Genomic DNA, 13,844 nt, shown 5'->3' with positions numbered 1-13,844 from the left:
GACTGGCTAGAGGATCACAATGTGCAGATTGATTGGGTCAAACGGACTGTACACTTCCCAGACCCCAGTTCGTCTGCTGAGACTGAGATGCTAGCAGCTGCGCCCACTGAGGAGGCTGCTGCAACGCTCCCCGCGGAGTACCGGGACTATCACGACGTGTTCGAGGAACGGGGGGCAGACCAGCTGCCGCCGCATCGGTCCTTTGACTGCGGCATAGACCTCCAGCCCGGAGCGCCTCTACCGGTGAGTCGCTTATACTCGTTAACAGAGCCAGAGCGCGAGGCTTTGCAGGACTTCTTGCGCAAGAACCTGGAGCGAGGGTTCATTAGACCTTCTACCTCGCCCACTGCTGCGCCAGTGCTCTTTGTTAAAAAGAAATGTGGGGAGCTCCGCCTTTGCCATGATTACCGGGCCCTGAACAAGATTACCATCCCGGACCGGTACCCCTTGCCCCTTATTTCGGAGTTACTGGAGCGGGTGCAAGGGGCGCAGGTGTTCACCAAGCTAGACCTCCGGGGAGCCTACAATTTGATTCGGATCCGTGCCGGGGATGAGTGGAAGACAGCATTCGGGACCCGGTACGGACAGTTTGAATACCTGGTTATGCCCTTTGGTTTGTGCAACGCGCCTGCTGTGTTTCAACGGTACATCAACCACGTATTTCAGGACTTGCTAGACAAGTACGTGGTGGTGTACTTGGATGACATTCTGGTTTACTCTCGTGACCCGGCGTGCCACGAGGGCCATGTCCGGACCGTGCTGCAGCGCTTGCGCGAGCATCGTCTGTATGCAAAGCTCAGCAAGTGCGAGTTCCATCAGCAGTCAGTGGACTTCCTGGGTCATCGACTCTCACCAGGTGGGGTGCAGATGGATCCTGGGAAGGTGGCAGCGGTTCGAGAATGGGCGGCACCTCGGAACCGCAAGGACCTACAGCGTTTCCTGGGGTTCGCCAACTATTACCGGACCTTCATTGCGGATTATGCTCACCGCACCACCCCGTTGACCCGGCTTCTGCGCCCCAAGACGCCGTTTTCCTGGGACAAGGAGGCGGAGGAGGCATTTCAAGGGTTGAAGGCCTGTTTCCAGAGAGCGCCAATCTTGCAGCATCCGGATCCTTCTCGACCCTTTGTGGTAGAGACTGACGCCTCCAGTACGGCTCTCGGTGCCGTCTTGTCTCAGCAGCACGAACCGGAAGCGCCACTCTTACCCTGCGCCTTCTATTCCCGCCAGCTCCTTCCAGCGGAGCGTAACTATACCGTGTGGGAGCGGGAACTGCTGGCCATCAAGGTGGCCTTTGAGGTTTGGCGCCACCATCTTGAAGGAGCAAGACACCCGGTGGAGGTGAGAACCGACCACCGGAACCTGGAATACCTCCAGACCACCCGCAAGCTGAACCAAAGGCAGATCCGGTGGGCGTTGTTCTTTTCCCGGTTCCAGTTCCGGATCCGCTACATCCCTAGCTCCCAAAACCAGAAGGCGGATGCCCTGTCCCGGAAACCTGAAGACAACGCAGACACGGTTCAGCAAGCAGCACCCACCGCGATCCTACCACCAGCTGCATTCCTGGCCACCCAGGAGGTTGAGCCACTGCAGGCTCGGGTGCGGGAACAGCAACGGGTCGACGCTTGGGCCCAGGAACGACTCCGGGAACTGGCCGAAGGATCATGCCCTCAGTATCCAGGGCTGGTTTCGCATCAGGGTCTTCTGCTGCACCACGGGCGCCTGTACATCCCACCAGGGCCGCTGCGGGCTGAGGTTCTCCGGATGTCCCATGACGCTCCAGCGGCGGGGCACTTTGGGCGGTATCGGACCACCCATCTGGTAAGCCGTGAGTTTTGGTGGCCCCGCTTGAAGGCTGACGTGGCTCGCTACGTCGCTGGTTGTGACGTCTGCAGGCGGGCCAAGGGGCCTACCGGGCGACCCCCCGGCCTTCTTCAGCCGTTGCCGGTTCCACCACGTCCTTGGCACACAGTTTCTCTAGACTTTGTAGTGGAGTTACCCCCGTCTCGTGGCTGCACCTGCCTTCTAGTTTTCTCCGACCACTTCACGAAGATGGTGCACTGTGCCCCCTGCCCATCCATACCCTCAGCTAAGGAAACCGCGCAGCTGTACCTTCAGCATGTCTTCCGCCTGCATGGCCTACCTGAGCGTGTAGTATCCGACCGCGGCGTTCAGTTCACGTCCCGGTTTTGGCGTGCTTTGCACCAGGCCCTCGGAACAGAGGTCTGTCTCTCATCTGCTTACCACCCACAGACTGATGGCCAGACAGAACGGGCGAACGCGGTACTGGAACAGTACCTCCGGTGTTACTGCAGCTACCAGCAGGACGACTGGGTCGACCACCTAGCATTGGCGGAGTTCGCTTATAACAACGCGGTGAATGCGTCCACCCAGCAGACCCCGTTCCAAGCCAGTTATGGCCTTCACCCACGGTTGTTTCCGGATGTGCTGCCAGCATCTGCGGTCCCTGCGGTGACAGAGTGGCTTCAGGAGCTCCAGTCCCAGCAACAGCTGTTGATGGAGCAGCTGCGCCAGGCCAAGGAGGCGTACAAGGTCCAGGCCGACCGCCACCGCCAGGTGGGGCCGGAACTTCACGTCGGTGACTTGGTATGGCTTTCCACTCGCCACCTCCACCCTTCTCGACCTTCGCGGAAGCTGGACGCCCGGTTCACCGGCCCGTTCCCTATTGTGGACCAGGTCTCGCCTGTGGCATTCCGTCTCCAGTTGCCAGCAAACCTGAAGGTTCACCCGGTATTCCACAGGTCCCTTCTGAGTCCGGTGGCCCCACCCGACGAGTTCCACCCAGACCGTCCCCGACCGCAGCCAGTTTTGGTGCAGGGAGAGCCAGAGTACGAGGTGGAACGCATTCTGGACTCCCGATACCGCAGGGGAAGGCTGCAGTATCTCATTGACTGGAAGGGGTATGGGCCAGAGGACCGCTCCTGGGAACCAGCGGTCAACGTCCACGCACCTGCCTGCATCCGGGAGTTTCATGCAGCGTACCCCAGCAAGCCGGGTCCGGGCCCTCAAGTGAGGGGGGGGCCTGGGAGGGGGGATGGTGTGATGGCCTGGGATTCCGAGTCTGAGAGCGATCCGGAGGAACCCCAGCCGGCACAGGAGTCCCCGCCTCCAGGGCCGGCTGAACTGGGGCAAGGTCTAGTTGCTGAGGAAACTCAAGAGCAGGCACCAGGTGAAATCATTCAGGCCCCAGAGGTGCTGGAAGACTCAGTGGCTACAGGTGAGCCTCCTCCAGGACCCAGTAACCCTTCGGCCTCTCCTGATCTGCGGAGGCTTAGGGCAGAGAGGCGAAGGGAACTGGTGTCTTCCAGGAGGAGTGCTCGCCTTAAGGCCAAGAGAGGCGGGGCTTCTGGGGGCCGGGACCGCCCCCGGCCTTAGAAGAAGATAAAGGTCAGGCAGCCCGGTCTCAGGTTGCGGGAGCAACGTCGTTGTGAAGTATCTGCTTTACCCAGTCCTTGTTTGGCACTCCCAGTGTGCCTATTCCTCGCCTGGATTCCTGCTTCTGCCTTACCAGTGTTCCTGCTTCCCCGCCTGGATTCCTGCTTCTGCCTTACCAGTGTTCCTGCTTCCCCGCCTGGATTCCTGCTTCTGCCTTACCAGTGTTCCTGCTTCCCCACCTGGACTCCTGCTTCTGCCCTACCTCCGTTCCTGCTGACCTGCCCGGCTCCCTGTTGACCTTGGCCTACGGTAATAATACCTCATCCCCCCTGGGACCAGCACACAGGGAATCATAAAAGGGGAGAGCGTTGTTGTGCTTCAGTCTTGCTTTTGGTCTTCTCAGATACATCTGGTTGACCACTATGAGAACAGGACTAGATGGGCCATGGCTGGATCCAGTCTGGCTCTTCCTATGTTCTTAAGTGTGATGACCTGGGACTTGGGCTCAGACTCGGAACCAGAAGAGTCTCAGTCTGCATCAGATCCTTTGCCTCAGGCATCATCTGAACAAAGTCTGGGGGCTGATCCTGAAGAGTCCCAGTCTGCACAGGTTCCCCTGCAACAAACACCAGCTGGGCCAAGTCAGGGCCTGAGCCTGCCCTGGCTCCAGATGCAGGGATTACCTCATTGCCTCCAGCTGGGCCATCACTTACAGCTGTTCCACTACCGGTTTGGTCAGGGGAGGCTGAGCAGCCCCTGGGCCTAGTGACCCACCGATGTCTCCCGAGCTGCAGAGACTAAGGTCTGAGAGAAGGAGAGACCTGAGTACTCACAGGAGGAGTGCTCGCCTTTGGGTGAAACAGGGAGGTGAGCCGCCAGGGGATCAGGACCAGCCGTTACCCCGACAAAGATAAAAGGCTGTTGGACCCCGCCCCAGTTTGTGGGAGCAACATTGCTGATTGCCAGATCCTGCCTGAGATCCTGTACCTGTCCTTGTCTGGTTTCCTGCCTCATGTCCTGCCTTGGCCCTGTCGGACGGACTCCTAGTGGAACCTTTGGATTCTGGACTGGACATGGACTGCGTTTCTTGGGTTACAACTGGGACCAGCACATTAAGCACAGTTAAGCACTCATGCAAGGGTTCACTACAGGATTGGGCATCTTTCAGAGTCCGACTCAAGTGCTTTTCTCTCTGTGCCACCACAGCAAGTTGTCAGAAGAGGGAGCTGTTTGCCAGGGATCTGCTCCGCTTGGGTGTTGCCAATGCAGCTGGGTCAGAAGTAGATCCTGCAGCTTGCTGACTCAGCAGTTGCCAGGCGATGTAAGGCAGGGCACCAACAGGAGTTTCACTTGACCTTTCTAAATCCCTAGATTCTGTTTCCTCAGCCTGAGCAATTTGTCTGTACAGAGTAGATGGAACTGATGTCAAACCAAGCGACCAAATGACCCTTGTCACCTTGCCTCGCCTCTTCACTGTGAATGGCGGTTGGGTTGGCCTGCTCTGCCTTGATCGTGCTTCCACACAAGCACCCCAGACACCGAATTGAAGATAGGCTCCCCCCAAAAAATCAAGAACAGGTTACAGTCTTTATAGCAGCAGTGTGAAACTTGTGGACCTCCACATGAGAGCCAGTGTGGTGTAGTGGTTAGACTGCTAGGCTAGGACTTGGGAGAGCAGAGTTCAAATCCCCACTCAGCCAGAAAACTCACTGGGTGACCTTGGGTCTGTCACAAACTCTTAGCCTACCTTACTGGGTTGCCGTGAGGATAAAATGGAGAGAGGGAGAAATATATATACCAGTATATGTTGATGTAGTTGATGGGTATGTTTAGGCTAGAAAAGAGGAGACTGAGAGGAGATATGATAACCATCTTCAAATATCTCAAGGGCTGTCACATGGAGGAGGGAGCATGCTTGACTTGAACCAATGGCTTCAAGTTACAAGAAAGGAGATTCTAACTAAACACACGGAAAAACTTTCTGATAGTGAGAATTGTCAGACAGTGGAACAAACTCCCTAGCGAGGTTGTGGACTCTGCTTCCTTGGAGGTTTTTAAGCAGAGGTTGGATGGCCATCTGTCATGGATGCTTTAGTTGAAATTCCTGCATTGCAGGGGGTTGGGCAAATAACCCTTGGGGTCCCTTCCAACACTAAAATTCTACGATACTGTGACTCCAGCTCCCATCCTCTCCAGCAAACACAACCAGTAGTCAGTTATAAAGGAGTCCAAGGATATTTGAAGGGCCACAGATTCCTCATCCCTGCATTACAATATACATGGATAGGCTACCTTTTAGCATCTTGACTGCGACCTGGACAGACACTCCCGTTTCACTAATTCCATATGCCGTGGCATTCACCACTTTCCCAAAAGCACCGGAACCAAGTTCTTGCCCTACAAGAAAAAGGGAAATGAACATGTCCTCCTCATCTTGGAATTTGGTGATGCGCTTGCTAATCTTATGATGAGTGCCACCAGACTCACCAAATTCCAGATTTTCTCTGGGAAACTCCCACTTGAGCTCATACTCGACCTCGCTGAAATCCACGTAGATGTATTCGTTAGAGGAAGATCCAACCATCTGTATCATCTGCAGCTGGCTTTTGTACCTCGATTGCTACAGGGAATGGGAAAAGAGGAATAGTGAAAAGGACATTCAAGGTAACAGAGCAAAGTGAAAAAGACAGACATTGGGGCCAGCTGTTACCTTTTTGTAGTTTTGGCAAATTAAGACACACAACACAGCAATGACCGAAAAGCAGAATCCAGCAGTTGCATATAATGCAACATTATTGGACAGGGGATGTTCTCCTGCAATTTGAAGAGAGGTGGATTGTTAAGCACTTCATTGTATCGTTAAAGATAAAATGACTTTGCGCATGTGATGAAACATGGTCTTATCTACAAAAGCTCATGCCGCAATAGAGATGTTGGTCTTCAGGGTGCCACAGGACTCATTCCTGAAGTTACAAACATTTAATATATTTTTACATACCATGGGATTTAGCATGGAACCCATGCTTTGCATTATAATGTGGCTCCCACAGAGCAAATAGAAGGATGTTGGAGTCATTCATAGAAACAAGCCAATAGCAACATTAAAACAAACCACCACACGATACCCATAAATGAGACAGATTAAAACCTGTCGTGCTTCCTTTTTTGGTAAGCACAGTATTATTCTTTAGAGGTCAGTGTGTTCCCAGCTGAACAATCATTTATATTTAAATTTAAGAGATCCAGGTTTAAGTGAGTCTCACCCACCACTTCCATGGTATCACTGAGAAGCCTTGGTCTAACCACTATCTTCTAGCCTCAGTTTCCCACTTGTAAAATGCAAACTGTGACTTGTCTTAGGATTTACCATGAAGGCATAGCACAATAAGAAGATGGTGGGGAGACAAGATACAACTCAGCAACCCAAAGGTGGCGTTCCCATGGTTCCAGCACAACATGGAATCAGAGGCAAAGGACTTGGGTCTTGAAAACTCAACTGAAGTTCAAAGTCAGGTTAGTAAAAATGCATAGTTTGTTCAAAGTTCCATGGGGGCAGATCTCTTTGGGACTCTAAAATCCAGCTGTTGCATATAAGCAATTCTTGCCAATTGCCTGAGAAAGTGCAAACCTCTCCCCTTTTCCACAACATGTCACAGATGTCATTGGGCTATGGTTCCCATCATCCATTCACTATTCTGGCTGAAGCTAATGGGAGCTGCAATTCGAAAACATCTGGAGGGTACCACGTTGGCTATTCCTCCTTACACAGACTGCCAAATCCATCTTTACAGGCACCTCCATACAATACCTTTTTCAATTAAGCTTGTTTCACAGTCAAAGCCCACCGAATTGTTGGCACAGCACTCTACATAAAATCTGTCCTCTACTTCCGATAGATCTAAAGTGCTGTTTACAATCTGGAAACCAAAGGTATTTCCGTCATATGTGTTGTTTGATATTCCACCTGCGATTTCTGTGCAACTGTGGGGAGAAGAGAGCCATTTACATTTTTCATTGTTTACCCGAGGCAAGGGCATCATCAGATGTGTGTGCTGCATATATCTTAATATTCTTTCAGTAGCGCTGTAGGAATGGAGAAGCTGATCACTTAGCTTTTTTAGCTCACAGATAATTTGTATTTAACAGATGTGATTAGATAAACATACTATGGGCTGGAACAAGGGTAGGAAACCATATATGATGTCAGGTATAGCACAGGTAAATGGGGAGCTTGGATGAAAGGGATCTTTGCTGGTGCCGCAAACAGAACTTCTTGCAGAATCTTAAACCACACCACAGCATCTCAGCTGCTTTTAAAAATGCAGCCACTAACATCCATGGAAAGGGCCATCAACATCTTTATTTACTTTGTTTTCTTGTCAGGACACTGTCTCCAGACCCAAGATGCTGCAGGCCTGCTCTCAGCAGCGCAAGAAATCTGAGTTGATGTCTTGTACATTTTTAAAACAGGTTTCCCTGCAAAAGATACAGCAAAACAGCACAGAGCACTTTAGAACAATAATTCCTGAACTTCATCAGAGCAAGTCTCCCTATACTTTGAGCCTCCCCATAAATACATGACCTGCAGGACACGGGTGGCACTGTGGTCTTAACCACCAAGCTTCTTGGGCTTGCCGATCGTAAGGTTGGCAGTTTGAATCCGCACAACGGGGTGAGCTCCCATTGCTCTATCCCAACTTCTGCCAACCTAGCAGTTCAACAGCATACCAGCACAAGTAGATAAATAGGTACCTCTGCAGCAGGAAGGTGAACAGTGTTTCCATGTACTCTGGCACTCGTTACCGTGTTCTGTGCACCAGAAGCAGTTTAGTCATGCTGACCACATGACCCAGAAAAGCTGTCTGCAGACAAACGCTGGCTCTCAGCCTGAAAGTGGAGATGAACTCCAAAATGGCCACCATGCTCTCATGATAAAAAAATGGGAAGATTTTGTGTCCCAAATTTTGGCTTCAAAGTGTTGGTGGGTATGCAATGTAAGGCTACGGGTGAGGGTATCTCTATCCCTGAGCCAGGCCTCTCTTGGGCTGCATAAACAATGTACATTTAAAGCACAAGGCTTCCTCTGAAAATCTTGGGAACTGTAGTTGGTTAAGTATTCACATTTTTGCAGAGCAATTTCCCATAACGCAATGCACTTTTGTTGTTGTTGTTATTTTTCACACTTTAACCTGCATAATGTATTTTTGTACATACTACGTGGTTGGAGAATTGCATTGCAAAATTCAGAGAAAGTGCAAATTTCAGAGGATGGCTGTGTTTTTGCTTTCAGGAAGTGAGAATAAGATGGGTTTAGCTTTAAGTGCAAACTGAATTGCGTTTGTCTCCCAACCTTCGCAAGAAGAAGAACAAACGAGCAACAGCAGCATGGAGGCAAGCATTTCCAATCTGTTCTCTCCCTCCCTCTTTAAACTCACTTTTCACGTAGAGTTTTAATGTCCTGCTCACAGACAAATCGTCATTTTCTGCGTAGAACACATATTCCCCTGGTTTGTCCTTATGGTCACAGAATTTTGAAGAGATGCTGTTTCACAAAGGAAGGAAGGAAGGAAGAGTCACCCAAGCATGTATCCATATGCATTTGCGATTTAAAAGGTGGTGGTTGTTTTTAAACCAAACCAGGCAGCTATCAAAGAATGAGAACCCAATATAGCATCGTGGCCAAGCTACATTGGTGCCCTCTTCCATGAATAGGAATGGTGCCCTCACCTTGAAGGCATTAGTTCTGGAAAGAGGTTCATCAACTCAGTAGCAGACAGCATGGTAGGGCAGGGACGTTTACCTGACCACTAAGCAGGTGAGTCACTGCTGCTTGTTGGAAGGAGAAGGAGGGGGACACAGTGAATATGCACGAGTAGGAGCACTAGATTGGCTTTGTGGTACATTCGCACTGTGCTGCATTCCCCACAACATTGTCCTGTCCTTTCCCCTCTCCTCCCTGTAAGCAGCAACAACTCATCTGCCAGGAGGTCAGGTACAGTAGGTGACTCCACTCCACCATGCCACCAGCTACTGCCTCAGCTAACAGAAGAAATTCCTTTGGAATCAGTGCCCATTCTACTAAGGTTAGGGGTTTTCTAGTCCAGTAAGAACATCCACACAGTACTTCTGGGGCAAAGATAGGGCAGGGGACCCTAGGATCCTCAATATCTTGGTGGAGTCCAGCTCTCACCAGCCCCAGCCAGCATAAGAACATACAAAGAAACAGGGACAGGTCAACGATGAACCCAGTGAAGCTTAAGCTTCAGGGCCTCTAATCCCAGAGAGGCCCCAGAGGTGACTTTAGTCTACATTGATTAAAAATGTTGGGTCTAGTAGACCCAATTTGCGTTGCCCGACTCAAATTGATTATTTTTTTGTTGTCTATATTTTAACAACCCCAAAGTTTGAGAGTCAGTAGCACAGATGTTAGGATGTGGTGATCTGCCATGGAGGAAGATAACAGTGGTTACCCTGACCTTGTTGCTGGTTGTGAAGGGGCCCCCATGACCGTCCAAGCTTCAGGACCCTATAAATGTGCCACTGCAAAGAGCCCTGTAAGATCAGGCCCAAGGGCCACCTGGTCTAGCCTCTTGCTCTTAGAGGGTGGTCCAATGGTCAGGGTTCCAACAACATATAGAGAGCTCTGTGTTCCTCATCAACTGCAGTGGCAATGTCACATAATGAAAGCCCTTTGAAAGTGCCCTTACCAGATGCCTTTCTCTGCCATGGAGCGAGCTCTGAAAAACTGGTTCTGCAACCTTCCTGCATTGAAGCAAGGGAAAGCTGGCTTTGGAAGGCACCTGCCAGAGATCACCTCCCTATCACAGTCACGATTCCCAGGGAAGAATGGCTGTATACATAATTGTATAGCTGCTACTTCAAAAATAGTGTTTAAGCCCACAACAGTACCAGAGGAATCTGCTCCTCTCAACTTTGGAAAAGAAATCTGGCTGTGAAAGGGCTGCCTTGGACAGATGGGCAAAAATAAGACTGCAAAGCATCCTTTAGAAAGGCAACATTATAAAAACATTCTGCACAAATAACATCTATGCGCTCAGTGACAGGGAAACCCCTCCTTCAGCTACTCAGTGTATCCTGCAACAGCATCATTCATTTCTGCAATGGACCAGAAATAAATCTAAGTATGTTACAGACATCCTGGAAAACAACAACAAACAGGGAGAAAAGTCCCTCTGTTGAAGGTGGTGAGTGATGCTCAAGGACCAATGTGCCAGTGTTTATGTTTTCTTATCCGGCAACTTGGGGCACTGCTACAGAACCTCACCCTGTGTCATATTTTATAAATAGCTGTTTTGTACTTTACAGAGGAAGAGAAAGAAGACATATAATACTACTCAGTTTCAGTGCAGAACAGACAGAACCCAAATACAGATACCTTAAAATGTTAGTTAATTGTATTAAATATTTCAAAAATGGAACTTAACAAATGTTGCCAGTGATTTAGGAACATAGGAAGCTGTCTTATACCTAGTCAGATCACTGCTCCAATTAGCTCAGCACTGTCTACACGAACTGGCAGCAGCTCTGCAGGGAGTCTTTGGGAAACGGATCTCAGTGACTCATGATTTTCATCTTACATAAGACGCTAATATGGCAACCTCCAAATTCCTCTCCCCTCTCACCCACTAGGCTCTCCCACCCACCCTCTTCCCTTGCAGTTCAAAATAAAAGTGGCCGATTGAAGCAAGCTCCTTTTTAAAAATAGAAAAGTGTGACTGACGGAAGGGAACTTTACCCTCCCCTGTGCCCTGCAGATGTTTCAGACTACAAAACTCCTCGTCCCCAGCCAGGATAGGATGGTGGCAGTTGTCGTCCAACATCTGGAGGTTGCGGAAGGCTGACGTGACATATAATTGGGCTCTGATGTAACAAATGGCTAGCACAGTGGTACCTCAGGTTACATACGCTTCAGGTTACAGACTCCGCTAACCCAGAAATAGTGCTTCAGGTTAAGAACTTTGCTTCAGGATAAGAACAGAAATTCGGCTCCAGCGACGCGGCGGCAGCAGGAGGCCCCATTAGCAAAAGTGGTGCTTCAGGTTAAGAACAGTTTCAGGTTAAGAGCGGACCTCCGGAGCGAATTACGTACTTAACCTGAGGTACCACTGTATACATAAAAGGGTAATAAAATGTAGGGAATCAAGTAGCATTTATACATGAATTTCAGTTTCATGAGATCGATTCAGTGCAGGAGTTTCAGCCAGCCTGCTTGAAAATAAAGGAAGGCTTGCAATATAGACATTGATATGTTTTTGGTTTAATTCTGGGGAAGTGAAAGTGAGCGGAGAGATACCTTTTATTTTACAAAGAGGGAACAGAAAAACCAAAGGGCACTAAGAACATTTTCTGGAAAAGCTTAGAGGAAGTTGTAGGTGGATGGGAGTCATTGTGGTGTGGCTTGAAATCAAAAGCCCCAAAAGGGAGTTCTGTGTGGAAATTTACTTTCCATTTGGCTTCAGGCAGAGCAGAGAACTGGAGAGGAAGAGCAACTATTGATCTGCTTGGCTTCTCCCCTCCCTTCCTAGCCACTTCTACCTAGGAGGGGAAAGACATAGGTCCTCTTTTATCCATTGGGAAGAACTGCAGTGGGCAACTGAGTAGGGAAATGGCTTCTCTCCCCCATCCCAGAAGATCTGTGCTTGGAGGTCTCAGAAAATTTGCTTTGCATAGATTCAATCCTTGGCATCTCCAGGGAGGGATAGGAGAAAACCCCCTTCCTGAAACCCTATAGGGATTTGGCCAATCATTATAGACCATTGTCTCTCAAACTGTGGTCTGTGAACCACCAGTAGTTTGTGAGCTTCACTCAGGTGGTCTCTGCTGTGCCTATGGATTTATAGTTGAAGATGGGAGACAGTGCAACCATTACAGTGAATATCCGTATTGTTCTTTGAATAGTATTTAGGAAGCTACCCTATACTGAATCAGACCATTGGTCCACCGAGCTCAGCACTGTTTGCACTGACTTTCAGCAGCTCTCCAGGGTTTCAGACAGGACCCAACAGGTAGCCCTACCTGGAGATTGGACCAGGACCTTTCTGCATCCAAAGAAGATGCTCTACCATGGATTTACGCACATTAGTCATAGCTTTGGATCCAGTACAGAGCAAGCACAGCCTTTGTTACAAATCTTTAGGTGCCAAGCAAAAGCGTTCCTCTATAATGAGACCTTTGGCTGGTTAAGATTCTACGGTTTTTTAAATGTGTTTGTGGGGAGGGGGTTTATTGATTTGTTTTTGTTTTATTATATATTTTGTGTTCTCATTTTGTATTTTTATGTTGTGAACTGGCCTGTGATCTTTGGAAGAAGGGTGGTATAAATAATAATAATAATAATAATAATAATAATAATAATAATAATAGCGCCTCCTCGTGGTTGCCTCAGAGCAGCAATCAATGGATGTGTGCTCTTGCAAGTACACAAAACGGGTCAATTGATTCTTGGGTGGGTGGGACGGGGGTATTAAAGCAAGATATATACAGCTTGAGACTAGAATAATGAAAAGATCCTCTCATCCCTTATATGGCCAATTGATCACTGCAAGACTGAAGGCCTCCTGCAGACACCATTGATGGTGGTTTATATATGTCCTGAGTTTTCTGCTGCATTGACTCTGAAGAAATGAAGAAATACAATGTGCAACATGAGATGGTGAGCAGAGCATGGGGGGATTGCAGTGCATTTTTGTCTAAAACAAGAACCATTAAGGGTCTTTTTCAATCACCTTTTTATCTAACTAGAGATTGTGGCAATACAAAACATGGGAAACAAATACACAGAACGATTCTAAACCTGTTGACTCAGAAGGGTGCAGAAAATAGTGGCCGCAAGTCTTTACACACAACAGAAGCACATTCAAAGAAAGTTAATTACCTGTAAACATCTGTGTAAGTCTGTATACAAGGAAATGACATTTGGGAAGACATCCATATACATCTAATTGATGGATATGCTATTAGTGTGACTTCAAGGCACAACTTTCCCGCCACATCAGCTTCAAAATCTTCCTTTGCGTTGGTGAAATTGATAAAACCCTTATCTGTTGAAAGATATATCAAAATGATGTTGTGATATTTTTATATAAAATGAAAACGTTTTCAGAAATAACTTAATACCCTGCAATTCCCTTCCGCAAAGGAGTTGCTCAAAGCAGCTTACAAATAAAAAAAGGGAAGCTAAAAGCAACAATAATCCAATCCTCAAAATACAAATTAACGAAGCAAAAAACTCCAGAAAAAAGCCAAAACCCAAAAACTGACAGTAGCTTATCAACACATGCGGCAGGAATGGAATCAAAAGCTTGTTTTAAAAGGATGGTTTTCAATTACCAACAGAAAAGGAATGAAGAGGAAGATAACCTGAATTATTGGGGCATATGCAGGGCCCCACCAGAGAAGTGACATCTACACCATACATTTAAAGCATA

The 13,844-nt window shown here is 48.7% G+C and overlaps 1 protein-coding gene across 2 annotated transcripts in view; it reads right to left on the bottom strand.

The window, feature by feature from the left end:
- Positions 1-13,844, bottom strand: part of FLT3 (fms related receptor tyrosine kinase 3) — a 58,631-nt gene that overhangs the window by 16,642 nt on the left and 28,145 nt on the right. For both annotated transcript variants that reach the window (XM_081909346.1, XM_081909345.1), the window contains exons 9-15: positions 13,292-13,457; positions 8,832-8,938; positions 7,764-7,872; positions 7,205-7,377; positions 6,107-6,210; positions 5,884-6,016; positions 5,689-5,793 (exon numbers count right to left, since the gene is read on the bottom strand). In XM_081909346.1, coding sequence (XP_081765472.1) covers positions 5,689-5,793; positions 5,884-6,016; positions 6,107-6,210; positions 7,205-7,377; positions 7,764-7,872; positions 8,832-8,938; positions 13,292-13,457 — 897 coding nt within the window. The remainder of the gene's footprint in view (positions 1-5,688; positions 5,794-5,883; positions 6,017-6,106; positions 6,211-7,204; positions 7,378-7,763; positions 7,873-8,831; positions 8,939-13,291; positions 13,458-13,844) is intronic.

This window comes from Podarcis melisellensis, assembly GCF_964234715.1.
Source record: "Podarcis melisellensis genome assembly, chromosome: 4".
NCBI classification, from domain to species: Eukaryota; Metazoa; Chordata; class Lepidosauria; order Squamata; family Lacertidae; genus Podarcis; species Podarcis melisellensis.
Note: the sequence above shows the minus strand (reverse complement) of the source record. Positions and strands in the feature narration are given on the sequence as shown.